Source organism: Anabrus simplex, chromosome 5 (assembly GCF_040414725.1).
Source record: "Anabrus simplex isolate iqAnaSimp1 chromosome 5, ASM4041472v1, whole genome shotgun sequence".
Lineage (NCBI taxonomy): Eukaryota > Metazoa > Arthropoda > Insecta > Orthoptera > Tettigoniidae > Anabrus > Anabrus simplex.
This window is the reverse complement of record NC_090269.1, coordinates 49,080,929-49,099,335: the sequence shown is the minus strand read 5'-3', so window position 1 is coordinate 49,099,335 and position 18,407 is coordinate 49,080,929. Positions and strand designations below refer to the sequence as shown.

General features: G+C 36.6%; 1 protein-coding gene across 1 annotated transcript in view; it reads right to left on the bottom strand.

The window, feature by feature from the left end:
* The window catches only part of LOC137500959 (uncharacterized), a 47,191-nt gene that overhangs the window by 18,083 nt on the left and 10,701 nt on the right, over nucleotides 1-18,407 (bottom strand). The window contains exons 3-5 of the mRNA XM_068227722.1: nucleotides 16,907-17,119; nucleotides 3,758-3,852; nucleotides 317-411 (exon numbers count right to left, since the gene is read on the bottom strand). Coding sequence (XP_068083823.1) covers nucleotides 317-411; nucleotides 3,758-3,852; nucleotides 16,907-17,119 — 403 coding nt within the window. The remainder of the gene's footprint in view (nucleotides 1-316; nucleotides 412-3,757; nucleotides 3,853-16,906; nucleotides 17,120-18,407) is intronic.

The window sequence follows — 18,407 nt, the reverse complement described above, 5'->3', positions numbered from 1 at the left end:
AAAGTAAATTAACACTGAAAGATAAATTATTTCTAAAAAAATTTGAAAAATAGAACTCGAAATACAAAGCAGGAAGAAGGAAATTGCAGAAATAAACATTAAGTATCGGAAAATCCCGCTAAGATTACGGTACTGGCAACCCCAGCATAGCTTAAAAAGTGCAGGTAACGGGACCAATACTTCCTAAAGCCATGGTGTACAGGGTGGATCAAGCACATTATACAAGGTAGGTTTTAATTAGGAACGTTTGTACAACTGATATAGGCTGTTTTAATCTATAATAAATTTTCAGGAAGACTCGCTCATGAATACTCACCATTTAATAAAGGTAGCAACAGTTGTAAAATGGAGACAGAGCTTCATAGCAAGAGCAAGGTTCACACCAGGAAGAGCCTGAAGAAATTTCAACACCTGAACAAAACATATAACATTTCATTAAAAACATTGTACAGGCAAAGACGATGATAAAACACAGGGACAACAATTTCTTGAAAAAAAATAAAAATAAATAAATAAATAAATAAATAAATAAATAAATAAAAAAAACATAATATGCTCCACAGATCATTAACAATTAAGGTAAATTATCAGTGTGTAACAAGTATGCTCCATATGTCCATCATGAAACAATATTAGAAAATTTTGACAAAATACTGTAAAAGATTATTCATTTTAAAATATCTCAACAAACTGAAGACCTCCCCAGAATAAGAATGTAACCAACAAAGAAGTAATTTTCCAGGGGATAGGAAATTTATTTTTGGGATTTATTTCATGGTATACACAACTTGAACCAACTGCATATGTAAGTGCACACAGGAGTTCATCTATTGAAACAATATTTCATTGTTATAAATTAAGCTTTCAAAAATAACGTATGAATTGGAAGCGATACAATGGAAAATAATCTGCAAGTATGTCTTACATTTGTATATAACAGAAGATAAATTCTGTAGATGCTCTTGGAACACAAATTATAGCAAATATTATTAGTATAATAACAATAACAATAAAAATGTGAAGAAAATTTTTCAAAATATAGATTTGATTTCGTGTATGGCCTCTATTTAAATGATCTCTTACAACTGGTGATGAACCAACGCAGGCACTGTCTGCCATCTTGACCAATGTTCCATCCTTACACCACAGCCTGAAGTTAATATGTAAGACATACGACAATATAGAGGTGTGATGATACACCCTTTTTCCAAGGAAATTTCACTTTTCAAAAATTTGTTGGTTACGTCTTTATTCTGAGGAGGTCTTCAATTCAAGTTTAAGAGAGCATGTAATTTATCCTCTGATATTCCAAAATGCATTTGCTCCAGTGGCCAGAAGTTACAAAATTATACAGTACATACAACTTACACATCATAGAAATTTAAAATGAGTTAAGTTTTGATGAAGATTTGATTCTATTAGCCCATTATTAGTCTATTAAAAATGAACAAGCCATGCATGACCACATTTCATTACTCTTATAATGACTTATGTTTATATAATTATAATGAGAAACAAGTTAATTTATGAATACAGTAGAACCTTGATTCTCCATTTTTGGAGGGACCATGAAAAAATAATGCACAAAAACAAAAACTGGGAACGAATTAAAACTATAAACAATTTAGCTAAACACCACAATAATGAAGTATGTATACTGTAATTATAATCCTACAAAAACTCCTGCATAAATTACACGAGTTAAAATCCTGATACTCTAATTTCAGTTTTACAGCGGAAATTATGTCACTTTCCTGTCAAACAGGTTAGTAACTTTGATTAGCCAAGTTCGTCAAAAAATATGCTACAAAATAATGCCACGCCAAGCAACAATCAATCACAAGTACATTTTTAGTTCTCTAATGTAATTAAATAAACAACAGTCAAGGATGAAAAAATCTGGGAGGAGGAGAAAAGACGAACCAGTACACTAGTTGTTTTCTGTGGTCCGAAGAAGGTCAAAATCGGATGAAAAGAAGAAGAAAATAAAGTATGTATGACACAAAAGAGTTCAACAAGATGGTAAAATCTTTTTTTTTTTTAAATCACTCTTTGCTATTTAGTCACCAGTATATTACGTAAGTTTTTGTGCAGTACTGCATAAATTATCTTCAGGCCTCCTCGAATTTAAAGATTATGTTATACTCAAGAACATGGTTTTGAATGCAAGTAAACATTCTCAGAAGTTCTCGAATGCATTGAATTCTGCCAATCACTAATCACAGGCCACGAAATAAGTTGTAAAAATAATCATCAAAACTCGAAAAATTTTGGTTTATTTGTAACCTTGAGCTTGGCTGCAAAGTGCATTGATATACTTACTCCATAAGCCAGTAAGTTACAGGTTTGTTTCTGAGGAAGCAAAGCAAACTCTTTTAAAACTAAGTCTTCCTGCAGTTCTTCTTGTTTCACACAACAAACCTATAAAACTATAAGACTATTTGAGTGTGAAAATAACCTTCTGGAGATGACCAGGTCGGTATTTATATTCAATAAGGTTTACACGATAAAAGTGCAAGCCTGAAAAGTTGATGCTTGTTGTTTAAAGGGGTCTCAGATCTAGGTCATTGGTCCAGTATGGAATGCTAGTTTGCTAGTTGCTTTACGTCGCACCGACACAGATAGGTCTTATGGCGACGATGGGACAGGGAAGGGCTAGGAGTGGGAAGGAAGCGGCCGTGGCCTTAATTAAGGTACAGCCCCAGCATTTGCCTGGTGTGAAAATGGGAAACCACGGAAAACCATTTTCAGGGCTGCCGACAGTGGGGTTCGAACCTACTATCTCCCGAATACTGGATACTGGCCGCACTTAAGCGACTGCAGCTATCGAGCTCGGTCAGTATGGAATGTGAGAAACTAATGTTAATGAGGAATTTTCAGCTGAAGATTTCCAAGTCCCCGAGTACAAGCATGCCTGAAAGAGAGGAGCATGTTATCCCCGAGATTTCTCGGCAAGTTACTACATAGAGCTTTATCTACACCTTGCCAAAAGGGAGCACTTCTATGCTTATTTTTTTCTTCTTCAATTAGCTTTATGTCGCTCTGACAAAGATAGGTCTTATGGCGACAATAGGATATGAGAGGGCTAGGAGTGGGAAGGAAGTGGCCATTATCAGGGCTGCCAACAGTGGGGTTCAAAACCACTATCTCCCAAATGCAAGCTCACAGCTGTACGACCGTCACTGCACTGCCAACTTGCTTGGCTCTACACTTTTAGAAAGAGTTTCTTCAATTACAACATTCTCTACAAATTGTCCCAAATGTTGGAGAGGGATGAGAGATAAGGTAGATAAGCTTATGATATCGGGGTTGGAGGAACACAGGAATTATTTACAAGAAAAGAAAATGAGGAGTGTGTCAGAATTATTCCCTGATGGGAGGATGGGAACTTTAAGGGATACAAAAAAAGCAATGGACACAGTCAAGTAAATTAATTGAAATAAAGAGTTTCTCTACATAAACTTTAAACATACTTGGACGTGTTCAGTACATACAGTAAATATTGAAGAAATGTTAAATATAGGCCTAGAACAAAAATGCCCAACCGGACACCAGTGGGATCCAAATCCACAACCTCCCGATTTCATGTTGGTTGTTCTATCCAACTGAGTTATGGTGGCCTAGGTCATATTTCTTCAGCTGGAAAGGATCTAAGCTACAGGTCTAGCATGACTTAATATGTTGAAAGTTTATTTGGAGTACAACACAGTCATGAGAATTAAATGATGGTTTCGTTTGTTTGAGATAATATACTCACACTCTGGACATTAGGTTGTAATGGGGGAAGAACGATGCCATGTCCTTTTAGCCGCTCTCTCTCACATAGCAGTGACAGTATGTGTGCTGTGGAATCTGTGGAAAATAGAATTTGAATAAAACACTGTCCATAAAACTATCACATCAAAAGGAAAGTTAGTCAAAGATGTACAAAGATGAAAACTGTCACAATACAGAACATTTTAATGTTGACAGAGCCAACAGGTATCATAAAATTATAATTTTAGTAGATGGGTATTTGAACGGTTATAACAAAACTTATTTTTGTCAGAAATTGCATTAAAGAAAAAAATGAGTTCGAACCCCACTGTCGGCACTCCTGAAAATGGTTTACCGTGGCTTCCCATTTTCACAACAGGCAAATGCTGGGACTGTACCTCAATTAAGGCCACGGCTGTTTCCTTCTCACTACTAGCTCTTTCCTATCACATTGTCACCATAAGACCTATCTGTGTCGGTGTGACGTAAGCCAATTGTAAAAAAAGAAAAAGTAAGAAAAAATAGAGATAATGGAAGGAATTTGATGGTGATTACCCTTTTAAAAAAGTGGATCAAGATACTGGTGGATACTTTTGTTTAAAATTCATGTGAGTGAACTGAGGTGGATGCAGTGCAGCCAGAGTTGGGAAATAATTGGGAAAAAATAATCATATTCTTTGAAACAACCACTCTTTAGTAATTTTGCCTTGTAATTATTATTTTTTACAAAATATAATTCTAACTCGCAATTTACTTCTTGAAATAAAATTGTAATCAATACATTTTAGTAATCGATATTCAGTAGGCCTACACTGAACTGAAAGCTTGACAATAAGCTTTACCAGTGCAGTGTGAGGTGCTTTTTAATTTTTAAAAAATTTTTTTTTACCTCTCCAGTGCTTCCAAAGATATCAAACGTATCCTAAAATAACCATCATTACTGGGGATGTCCTTAAAATTAAAAACAAGTATGCACAAAGTGTCCCTGTAGAGCATCTTTTCAGCAAATGCAGAGATGCACTTTCCCCCATGAGGTTCAGGCTTAGCAATGAGAATTTAAAAAAAAATAATTATTTTCTAAAGTACAGTAGAAGTCCGTTATAGCAAGAATTCATAACAGCGAAACATTTACTCGCTATAGCGGATTGTCGTTATATCCGATTTTGTGTAAAAGTTGGAAAAAACCCATACATATTAAAATCGGCATGAAACGGCAATCAGTTTGTTCAAAACTTGCGTTTCCGGAGATGACATCCACACTACGGCTTACTTGTTTGATATATTTCGAAATCCGATACTATGTGAAAGTGTGTGTTTAATTTCATTCTGAAAAAATATAGTACCGTATTTCTCCGAATCCAAGACGAACCCCACTTTTTCCTTCAAAAAATTTAAATCAGGCTCAAAAAAGTACTTTGTAAAATCATATGAATGTCTCTGTTGTAATGAAGGCCTATGCATTTTAGACTATTTTGAGACGCCAAACACTGGCTTTCGTCATGCCTTATTTTTTTGCGGCTGTACAATTATTCTATATTTCCGCGGTTTAACGACCATTAACTTAAAACTGGCATCATAATACTGAAGGGAACCCGTTGAAAAGTTGCCGGCAATACCTATTTCATGCGTCTCTACAATACAACGATCCATCAGAAAATTATTCTTGCTGTCTATAAAACTGTTACTTTTACTGAGCGTCAGATATAACCGGCTACCGCTACGTGCACGTCTCGCTTGCCGCGTTCGGCCAAATTCAGTGGCTAGTGGTGTATAGGCCTAATCGCGGACGTTGAAAGTCAACGAGCGAGTTTATTGCGCCACGGTAGGGCCATTCCGCATTTGTGTTTTTTGTGCACATAACTCACAATTTCATCTTTGACTTCTTTAAAGCGTCCTTGTTGCGGACCACAGAATGCACTTTTTTGTACAGTATGCATTTTTATAGCTATTGTGTTCACACTAAAGCCAAATATTGGCTTTAGTTGGGCCTATGCCGTATTTTCTTGCGGCTGCACAATTATTCTACATTTCCAAGTGTTTAATAACCATTAACTTAAAATTGGCATCATAATATCGACGAGAACCCGTTGAAAATTTGCCGGCAATACCTTTTCCACGTATCTTTACAATACGTCTATCCATCACGAAAATGTTCCTGCTGTCTATAAAACTTAATTTTACTAAGCATTTATTATTAATACAACTTCCCCCATGAAGAGGCTGTCACAAGGACAGTACAATAGACGCGTTATAACTCTGCCACTGAGTAGCCGGCCTTTCTAAGAATTCGAAGGCTCGCATGTTTTGATGCCATTCTGCAGATTTGAGAAATGTTTTTGTAGAGGCTAATAGAACGTCATTCTCTCTTCACTATTTCCCGAGATCCAGTGACGTTACACACAAGCACTGTACAACCGGTTGTCGCGACTAGCAATGTACAATAAAGAGGCGGTCTTTTATTGTCAACTAGTTTTGTGTGTGCAAGGGTGTGCGGGGGTGAAAAGAAGCAGCGTAGTTACCACGGTATTTGTCAGTGGTATACAATAACTTACTGTTAGGTCATGAATTCAAGACAATCCTTGAGTTTTCGCATGAGATTCTGAAAAAAAGGTCGTCTTGGATTTGGAAAAATACGCTATCACTCCAGAGGTTTCTCTGGCAAACACTTCAGTTTCCTTCTTCAAACGGCGCCTCCTAACCTAACCGTATATGTATCATGAAAACATATTTGAAACGCATGTAGAGAAATGATAACCTCCTCGCTAAAAATTTACATGTAAATAGCCTTTCCAAAATTTAACTAGATGTGAGAAGATATGAACTATCCTCTGAAATCAGTGATGTAGGCCTACTCTGCCATATCTTGAGGTGTATACATTCTTACTTAATTTCTGTATATAACATTAAAATTAAGATATCGTTTACTTCAGTCTTTATTTTCGATGAGTTAACAACTGCTATCAGCCACGTTATTTACGCATTTATTACGAAAATGTGTTATCCTCTTTCATTTCAAATTCATTTTTAGAGAACAGCAGTCGACGGGTATTAATAATTGACTCCAACATCGCCTTCAAATGTTGACGAGAGAACTCGCTAGTGTACATAGCGAGGAAATGATATCGAAGGTAATCAATCGCATGCAATATAATCGCTGGGGTGCATAAATATCAGAAAAAATCGTGCGCGCTTAATCGCTCGTAATAACGGAAGCGTCGGTGATAGGGCTCTCGCTGTAACCGAAGGACGATACACAGTTTAATATAGGAATTTTGAAGGGACAGAAAGAAATTGTCGCTATAACAGAGTTCTCGTTATATGCCGGACTTCTACTGTAAATGGCAAATTATTTGAAGTGCTTTAGAAGTCACTAAGTAAAATAAAAATTAAGTGAAAAATCATTCTAAAAGTTCCAAGGTACCATGTATAGTCTCACTTAGTGTTGATAACCAATTAATATCTCTAATATAGAAAAAAAAAAATACATAATGAAGTAATATATTTTTCTTTGAAAACTTTATCATCATTCCAGTCCCATGTAAAAAATTATGTCACTCATTTCCTTAGGACTGGTGTTCTGTGAAGTAATTGTAAGTTTACTGATTATTTGTTTAATTATAATTGAATCGTGCAGTCGAGTAAGGAACTAAGTCAAAATCGGCCATTTTCATTTTATTGCCTCATGTACCGCACATAACCAAGCCCTATCGTTTGGTAAAGGAAAGAAATAAGTCAGCCTTCTCCTTGTGGGAGAAACTGTGGATGGACATCAGGCATATTGTGAAGAAACGCACTAAGTCGATGACTTAGTGCGTTTCTTCACCACTTGCTATTCATGACTTAGTTCCATTCTTTGCCGCACGTTGCATGCGATGTAGGTATAACAGGGGATATTTCAATTTACGGCGTTGGTACAACACAAAGGACAACATACTGGAGGGAAACAGAAATCGTACGGTACATGGTGGGTTATAGTGTACAGTATTTCAGTTTGTATCTCGGTGGATGACAAAGTGATCTATGTATTACGTTTGAGAATATGACTCCGAAAAGGAAGGCACAGCCTGAGGGCCATAAACATAGTGTTCTGAAACACGCAAGACTCAAGAGGACTGGCATATGTGAATAAACGTGGGAGAGTTGTGGAAGGCAAAGAAATCGGTTCTGACTGCAGGTAAGTAAGGAGCTTGAGAAGTATTACTAGGGATTGTTTAGTAAATAATATTCTAACATGCAACCAAACTTTCTACTCTTGTTTTAGATAACAATACGTATGGTACAGATTTATACTTAGTATTAATAATATGTTATTCTTCTAGATGCAGAAAGAAGTGCTTTGAGATTATAAACGAAGAGGCTCGCATGTCCATTCTTTCCAAGTTTCTTCAACTTCCTAGTAAGGATGCACAAGATTTACACTTGCAGCGCCTCATCGAGAAGAATGAAATTAAGACCAGAAGACCGAGGAATGAAAATTCAAAGCAGCGAGCAGCAAGTTTCACTTACTTTGTTATGGATGGCAACAATAGAAAGAAGGTATGCCGTTCAGCTTTTATGAGCATGCATGCCGTCACTCAGAAAAGAGTATTCCGTATCACAATGCTTCTTCTTCATGGAGAAATTCCCAGGGACAAGAGAGGAACCAATCCAAATACCAGAAAGATACCGGAAGATGTCACTAAACTGATATCCGATCATATTCAATCATTCCCTCTGAAACGGACTCATTACGGAGGGAAAGAAGTGCATTACTTAGATGCCCGCTTAACTATTAAAGAAATGCACAACATGTTTGTCACAAAATACCCGGAGTGTGGAGTCAAGTACAGCTTCTACAGGACTTATTTTGTTGAGAATTACAACTACCGATTCGGACGACCACAGATCGATGTCTGCAGCAAGTGTGAGGAGTTCACAGCTAAACTTAGGAGTCCACATATTTGTGAATCAGCAAAGCGTGCAGCTCAGGCTGAATATGATGTTCATAAAAGAAGAAGCAGGAAATTCTACAGGTCTTTGAAAGAAGTTGCAACACTATGCAGAACAAATGACAAAGTGACAGGCCTTGCCTTTGACTTTATGCAAAATCTGCCCCTGCCACACATACCGGTGCAAGAAGTGTTTTACACGAGACAGTTGTGGGTGAATGTGTTTTGTATTCATGATCTTGCAACGGACAAGTGTGTTGTGTATATGTATCATGAAGGCCAAGGAAAGAAGGGTGCGAATGAAGTTGCTTCTTTCCTGAAAGATTATATAGACGAATTTGTGTCAGAAAATGTTGACCAGTTACACGTTTTCTCTGATGGTTCTCCAGGCCAAAATAAGAACCATACGGTCATAAGACTAATGCTAGGCCTGGCAGCTTCAAATCAATTTAAGGAGATTAGACAGTACTTTCCCGAGAGGGGTCATTTATTCCTACCATGCGACAGGGACTTTGGGCTATTTAAGAAAAACATTAAAAAAGTAGACAGAGTTTATATTATCGAAGAGTATATGGCAATTATTGTAAACAGCAAAGCAAATAATACAGTTAAGTTAGTAGACTCAAGTGCAGTATTTAATTTTGACAAGTGGTGGCCTGAGTTTTTTAAAAAAGTGACTGTATCAGCTGAAACATCGACAAAGAATACTCCTCGTGCTGGAAAGATTGCATTTTCTCCTTCTTCGTTTAAAGAATACAGATATAGGGCAGAGAAACCAGGAGTTATTGTAGCACTTCCCTTCATAAACAGCATTGTGAAACATACGTTTCATCTTGGGAAAGGTAACTTTTGCACATTTTCCTTGCAACCAATGGCAGCATATCCAGAGGGTGGGGTTCCAATAAAAGCTGAGAAAATAAAGGACTTGCATAAACTGTTGAAATATGTTGCGAATGAGGATGCTTTGGCATTTTATTTGGACATTATTTCGCAGCCAATGAATTCCCCTTAGGTTAGTAGTCTCGGTTGTAATACTGTAGTTATTTGGCGCTTCAAGGTCATTTGTATTTGTTTTCCCTGTTTTTTTTCTGTTGGATAAACTGTAAACAGTGCTTATGTATTGCATTAAGCTATGTTTAATATATAACAAAGGTTGGTGTAGTTTGTATGAGAGATTTATTCCCAAACTCCAATTTTTTTTCGGTATTATTGGAGAAAGGAACTAAGTCAAAAAAGTTTAAACGGTCATAAAATTTATAAATTTTTCTTGAACATTTTCCTGTTACCTCCATTACATATCTATCACTGATCTAAATATTATATAAAATAATGGGAACTATTCATTGAAGCGTGTCGAAGAAAATCAGTTTTTTTGCTCTCCTGAAAAGTAGCAAAATCTGACTTAGTTCCTTACTCGACTGCACGATTCAATTGAGTAATTAAATATTTCTCAGGTAACTGTAATTCAGGCTGGTTACTTTTTCTTTGTACTTTTCACAGCACTGTCTACAGCACATAAAATATTATGGAATATCTGAACAAAAGACAGATTTAAGGAACAGAGTGGTGTAAAGATGATTCCTGTGTGTGGTATTGCTGTATAGGTACCCTGAATGACAGCATTCCACAAGTACCAAACGAATTGTGATGATGAATCCTCTTATATTATGTCTTGGATTTCCTTTGAAAGCACCTAAAATAAATGAAATGGCCAAACTTTTGGAGAAGAGCTTTGGACCTAACTGGGAAGAAACTGCTGAAATTTTATGTAGAGATCATAACTTCAAGAAAAGCCACTGAAGAAGGTATTCATCTTGAGAAAATGCCATTTGCTTTACGTCGCACTGACAAAGATATATATATAATGGCGACGATGGGATAGGAAAGTAAGATGTACAATATTATAGGGAAGGATCCACCTTTCAATACTCCGTAGTAAAAAGTAGTTACAACCTGTTTAATGGGATCGGTTTCAACACATTTAGAGTGTCATCATCAGCCAAATAGCGAAGATCTTAACAATAACTAACACATTAAACATAGGCAAAATATTAACATTGTATCACATCGTGGCAATTCAGTTAAAAGGGATAGGAAAGGCCTAGGAAGTGGAAGGCAGCAACTGTGGCCTTAATTAAGGTACAGCCCCAGCATTTGCCTGGTGTGAAAATGGGAAACCATGGAAAACCATCTTCAGGGCTGCTGACAGTGGGGTTTGAACCCACTATCTCCCGATAACTGGATACTGGCCGCACTTAAGCGACTGCAGCTATTGAGCTTGGTGTTGAGAAACTGAGTGTGACAAAAATGAATTAATAAAAAAACTCTACAGTATAAACACACACACAAAAAGACTGGATTTTATTGTACCTGTATTCTACATTAGATACCATTCATTCTCTATTACCTGTATTTATGAGGTAGGCATATACTTTCTGCCGGTTTTCCTTTGTTACATCATTTTGTATGTTTTTATTTAAATATCTCTCAATTGTTAACATTTTTTGTTCAAAATACTTCCTTTACTTTTAAAGGCCTTCTAAATCTACTTCACAGTTTCAAATTAAATCTTAATTTTCTTTTTGGGTTTCTCTCTGAAATGTCAGATTGGTGATACAAAGCTCGAACAGGTCGATAATTTCAAGTATTTAGGTTGTGTGTTCTCTCAGGGTGGTAATATAGTAAGTGAGACTGAATCAAGGTGTCGTAAAGCTAATGCAGTGAGCTCGCAGTCGCGATCAACAGTATTCTGTAAGAAGGAAGTCAGCTCCCAGACGAAACTATCTTTACATCGGTCTGTTTTCAGACCAACTTTTCTTTACGGGAGCGAAAGCTGGGTGGACTCAGGATATCTTATTCATAAGTTAGAAGTAACAGACATGAAAGTAGCAAGAATGATTGCTGGTACAAACAGGTGGGAACAGTGGCAGGAGGGTACTCGGAATAAGGTGATAAAGGCTAGTTTAGGAATAAACTCGATGGATGAAGCTGTACGCATAAACTGGCTTCGATGGTGGGGTCATGTGAGGCGAATGGAGGAGGATAGGTTACCTAGGATAATAATGGACTCTGTTATGGAGGGTAAGAGAAGTAGAGGTAGACCAAGACGACGGTGGTTAGACTCAGTTTCTGATGATTTAAAGATAAGAGGTATAAAACTAATGAGGCCACAACACTAGTTGCAAATCGAGGATTGTGGCGATGTTTAGTAAATTCATAGAGGCATGCAAACTGAACGCTGAAAGGCATAACACTATAAATTGAGGATAGTTATGTCCACCTTTTCAATACAAAAACAATGTGAGGTCATTAACACATCACATATTTATTACCTTTCAAACATTGGGACCGGTTTCGGCATTATTTGTATGCCATCATCAGCCATAGGAACTTAGTGACAAGGCCTAAGTACAATATTAACATAACTTACAACATACATATATGTATATATAAAAATGAACATATTCTTACAATGACTATTAAAAAATTTTTGGTGTACACCATAAAACCAAAATTTTTTTAATAGTCATTGTAAGAATATGTTCATTTTTATATATACATATATGTATGTTGTAAGTTATGTTAATATTGTACTTAGGCCTTGTCACTAAGTTCCTATGGCTGATGATGGCATACAAATAATGCCGAAACCGGTCCCAATGTTTGAAAGGTAATAAATATGTGATGTGTTAATGACCTCACATTGTTTTTGTATTGAAAAGGTGGACATAACTATCCTCAATTTATAGTGTAAATCTAAATTCAATACGGACCAAAATGAAGTTCTTAACTTTAAATAGAAAGGCATAACAGTCTATAATGATAATGTATGTATATGTATGTATGTATGTATGTATGTATGTCTCTCTGAAGAGTCTAGCCTATAATTAACATGATTACCTCGAATGATAGTAAACTATTTTATAAAAGCCTTACTTATATTCCAATCAATCTTTATTCAGATCTCTTCTCAGTGCCTGAGTAACCTGTTTCTACTTCCCAGCTTTATTAAGAGCAAACATAAGAAAAGGAAGAGACAAAATATAAAGAGGCTTTCTCTTGGTTTTCTCCTTATTCTCCAATTTCAAAATCAAGACTGAAAATCTTTCAGGTCCGAGAAGAAACGGTTCTGAAAGAACTGAGATTGAAGAAGCGAGTGATAATCAATGAAAATGGCAGGGCATGAAGGTGTACAGTTCGTCCATGTTCTTTTGTTCTTTTGTATTTTCCTAATTACCCTCCCCTATCCTGCTGTTCCATGTATTGACATGCAACCTACAATGCAATACTGCATAACAGTGGTAAGATTATTATTTCTCTTTCTTCAATGAATGGAAGGCTTTTTTTTTTTTTTTTGCTAGTGTTTTAACATAATACTGACTCAGTTAGGTCTTCTGGTAAAGATAGGACAGGAAAGGGCAAGGACTGGGAAGGAAATGCCCATTGCCTTAATTAAGGCACAGCTCAAGCATTTGCCTAGTGTGAAAATGGGAAACCATGGAAAACCATCTTCAGGGCTGCGATGGTGGGGTTCGAACCCACCATCCACTGAATGCAAAGTAATAGCTCCATTACCCAAACTGCATAGCCAACTCGCTTGGTAGGAAGGTATTTAAATAGAAAGAAGACTTGATCAACAGAACGATTAATCATCACTTCATGACTATACTTTCTTAAAATTATAACAGTCAAATATGGACATTAAAATACAGGTTCAGTATTTACAAATTTAGGCTTTTGTGCTAAATATCTAGGACTGTAAAGATAGATAAGCTAAGAGAGATTTCCTCATTTAATTTCCCATTGCTCTGCATATCTCCTAGTTTCTTCAAACAAAATTAATTCTAAGGCTGAATAGCAGATATAAGTGACAATAAAGAATGTGTTGAAGTTTCCAGACGTGCCAAGACTCCCGATTTTTCATCGTTCCTCCCGATCTCCCGATCGCCGGGTCCGATCTCCCGATTTTCAGAGCAATATCCGTAATTTTCGTATTATTTTAAACTCCCGCGTATTTCCTCGTTCTATCGATATATGGCCGAGTATGGCTGGTCGATAGTAGTTCTAATAATGAAACCAGATGGCAGTACGGGGCATGGTGGCTAGTCATGTGCTGCTCTTTGATCTATAATACAGTCATTCTCTTTGCAAGCGAGTCAAGCGAGTAACATTCTCTTTGGAGTAACCTAACCTCAGAAGTAGCACACCATAGTAGTTTTACCCGTAGAAGTGCTCGTGTTGTGCCTTAATATTTGTTTTGGCCAAAATGTCAAAAAAGAAATATGATGCAGTGTTTAAAAGTGCTTATAGGGAAGAGTTTCCGTGTTTGAGTGAATCCAGAAAGGGACCAACGTTCACATTCTGTACTATATGTAGGTGTGAATTTTCAGTTGCACATGGCGGGAAATGCGATATACTCAAGCATATGCAAACGAAAAAACATAAAGAGAGTGTCCAGTGTGTAGAAAGAAACCAGAAACTGAACTTTTCATGTAAAAACCAAGATGTAAATCCTGTGACGAATGCCAAGGCGTTATTTACGTCATTTATAGTAGAACATAACCTGCCTGTAAATTGTACCGATCACGCCGGGCCTTTGTTTCGCAAAATGTTTCCTGATTCGGAAATCGCTAAACGATATGGGTGTGCTAGAACGAAAACAGCGGCTATCATTACAGAAATGTGCATGGAAGAAAGGAAGAAAATTGTATCACATTTGCAGGTGAATGCATTTTCTGTTGCTACTGATGGTAGCAATAAAAGCGACTTGAAGATATATCCCATTGTTGTAACATTTTTTAGGCCTGAACTCAATGAAATTCAGAGTTGTCTACTCTCTGTGCCTAATTTAGAAGGGGATGCTACTGGAGCTAACATTGCCAATCTTTTGCTCTCAACTTTTCGGGAATTCTGCATTCCATTAAAAAACTGCCTAGCTCTTGGTGCTGATAATGCTCCTGTAATGGTAGGATTAAAGAATGGTGTGGCAGGATGTTTGAAGCGGGAAAATAGTAACATAATCATCGTAGGCTGCTCTTGTCACCTAATTAATCTTGCTGCCGAGAAGGGTGCGGCGTGCTTGCCCGTAAATGTAGATGAAAGTATAATTGATATATTTTATTATCTGGAAAGGAGTGCAAAGAGGAAAGAAAAGTTCAGAGAATTTCAGACTTTACACAACACTGAGATCAGGAAAATTCTGAAGCATGTGCCTACTCGATGGTTATCCCTAAGAAGGTGTTTAGATAGGATTTTGCTTCAGTGGGACCCTTTGGTTACATTATTCAGGAGCGAAATTGTGAGTAAGGATTCTCAGATGGGAACTTTGAAGACTTACAAAATTCCTAAGCGCAGTTTAAGTACAGATGTGTCTTGTTTGTCTGAAAACATTAAGGAATGTCATAACATTTCATCTCACTCCTCAGTTAAAAGGAAAACCCAGTCATCAGTTTCACTAAAAAAAAATGAAACTACTGATCACACTAAGAGCCATGCATTGTCACGTGAAGAACGACTTTTCATGTTCCTTTCATCAAATTTACATAAATCTTTTTGCCATTTTCTCTCAAGTTTTATGGATATCTTTGAGAATCCAAACGTAGCTCTTCAGTCAAGTATGCCGCACATCCACTTATTGAGGTCAGTTTTGGAGGAACTATTGAAGAATGTGATGGCAAGGTTTGTGAAACCAGACGTTATTAAAAGATCCTCCTCTCTGCTTGATGTAGATTATCATATTCCAGCAAATCAAAAGGATGATTGCGATTTAATGATAGGGAACTCTGCGTTTGTTTTAGTGAACACCTTGAAGTCTGAGGAAAAGTGCGTATTCTTTAAGTCTGTTAGAAAGTGTTTCTCTGCATCGTGTGACTACATGGTTCACAAATTTCCATTCAAAGATGAAGTTTTAATTAATGCAGAAGTTGCAAATATTTCTGCTATAAGTAAGGCATCATTTTCTAGCCTTAGATTTTTCATTAACAAGTGTCCGAACATTTTGACTAGTGAAACGGAACATTTGGATAAAGAAACTGATATTCTGCACTCCCAGTTCTGTAACTTTCAGCTCGAAGAAACAGACCTGGCAAAAGGAAGAATTGATGCTCAATGGGCATTGGTAGGTCAAATGAAATCAGCTGATGGTGTACTTAAATATGACAGACTCTCTAAGGTGATGCTTGCTATTTTATCAATTCCACATAGCAATGCAGAATGTGAAAGGATTTTTAGCAGAGTCACAAAGACAAAAACACAGTTCAGATCCTTGCTGTCTGAACAAACTTTGGAGAAACTTTTAACCTTGAAATCAGTTCAGCAAGGCAAGTGCTTTGAGCAAAAATTTAGTTCCGAGTTTCTGAAGAGGGCTAAGTCAGCTACTGGTGTGTTGAACAACAATTAGTCATAATGTGAGTGATCACCATGTTGAAGGATGAGAAGTCACATGTTTCTACAGTTCAGGTATGTCCAGTATTTAGTATTCACATGTAAATGATGAAAAAAATATATATATGGGCAAATAGAATTGTTAATGTATTGAATTATAATGAATTTGTACATGTTTTGCCATCAGTGATGTGTCGTAATACGTCGCGATTCGCTGCAAAATTTCTCCTGATTTTTCACATTTGAAAGTTGGCATGTCTGAGTTTCCCTTTACCTCAACATTGTACACGTTTAGTATTTGGTGTGACCCAGGGTGAACCACATATCATGTACACTTTTTCCTGCAAGTGGTTTAATGTCACACTAACACATCGAAGGTTTGCAGTGATCCAAGGTTGGGAAAGCGATAGAATTGGGATGGTAGCGGCCATGGCATGGTGTGAAAATGGGAAACAATGGAAAACCATCTTCAGGGCTGTCGACAGTGGGACGTACACTTAACAACACAAAACTTGACGAGTAAGAAAAAGCTTAGTCTAGTGGAAAGAGCAAGACTAGATATATTTCACTCAGAACGATATCCTGAATCATGGCACAATTGTTCAAATTGGGCCTGCTCTTGATTATGATCAGATTAATGAGAGCTTCGTTTAAAATCTCTTCTAATTTTCTTTTGGCTAAAAGAGTATATCTCTCACTTTAAATACGAATTTGAAGGATTAAGACGAACAAAATTAAAAATCAAGAACCTGGAGGTAAAAAACAAATAAGTCACAAACTAATTCAAATTTAAATTCATAGAATTAATAAAAATGTTTACATTCTGATGAAGTTGATACCTTTATTGTCCGAGAAGAACAGTCGAACACCAAGGGTTCGAAGTTTCCCAGCCATTCCAGTTGAATGAGAAGCCCAAAATGGAGTTTCATCATCTCCTGATGCCAAGGGATTGGCACGATTATTTTCTACAGCTATGTAAGGTAACTGGAATAGAGAACGAAGTTCCAAAACGGTATCCTGCAGAGAGCTCCAGTATCCAAATCGCATGAAGTCTGGAAACAAAAAAATGTTATCCAAGATTATAGAATCAAATCTAATCCAAATTTTTATATTTAAAACCTGAAACTAAAGGAAAAGAAATATTATTCAAGATGGGAGGAAAAGAAGTTCTTTGGACATACCTACAGCATAGATCCAGGAAGGTTACTTAATCATAGAGTGAGGTTCTTAGAGTCCAAGAGAATTACAGAGGTGGAGGAAGACCTTGAAGAAATAGGAATACATGGAACAGGAAGCAGCAACAGGGAAGATTCATGAATACCAAGAATTTCCAGAAATGATTAGAACTCGGACACAATCACCATGGGTGGAAGAAAGGAGAAGAATATGGAGTACTGGGTGTAGATCAAAGCTCAAAAGTTGGTCCACACTGGGCAAAAAAAAAAAAAAAAAGGAGACTAAAAAGCAAAAGTAGGAACTAAAGAGGGAATACCATACAAGATAAACACAACGACAGATCAGTTACCAAGAAGAGATAGCAAGAGAAACAGATCTGCACTAACATCACAATAAAAAATAAATAAATAAAAAGGACAAACTTCATATGTCAAAAAGTATGGCAACAGTGAAATATTAATCCATCTTTGATTTTGGTGTAAACATTTATTAGAACATACGTGACCCATTGCATGAAAATATCGATTTTTTACTTTTGACATTTTTGTAGTTACAAAATTAACATAAGATACTGTACTTAGCATTTTAAAAAAAGAGTTCATGCTTCTTGATGAAATAATTCAGAAGATATTAATTATTAACTGTTGTTATTAAGAAAACTGTATTTTGAGAAAAACGCAATTACAGCTTTCACTAATTATCTTACCAATTGTATAAAGTTTTCATGACATCGAGTGAGAAAGCCTCGAACTGCTACGTAACTTAGTTCTTAAGAGGACCCATAGGAAGCGCAAGAATTCAAAACACAGAAATGCAAGTTTTATGCCGCAAACACTTTTGTTCAGCTCTGCTGCAAAATTTCCATTGCAGACTTTGGGTCCCTATGCGTGCAATGGGTCGCAACAGGTCACACCTGATATTTAGATTGATGCTTTCATGCCTGTATTTACACAACATCTTTAAGGCTTTTGCCATGTAGAAGGGACAAACTGTACAATAACTTTATATTTTGGGAAAACTTTGTTCTGTGTTCTCAGAGGACAAACTCAACTAATCATAACTACAACTGTTCTAACAATGACAAAAGGTTTGAAATCAAGATATGGCACTCCACAGTTTTGACATACAACAAAAAGAAAGTCTTCCCCCAAAAGTTGATATAAG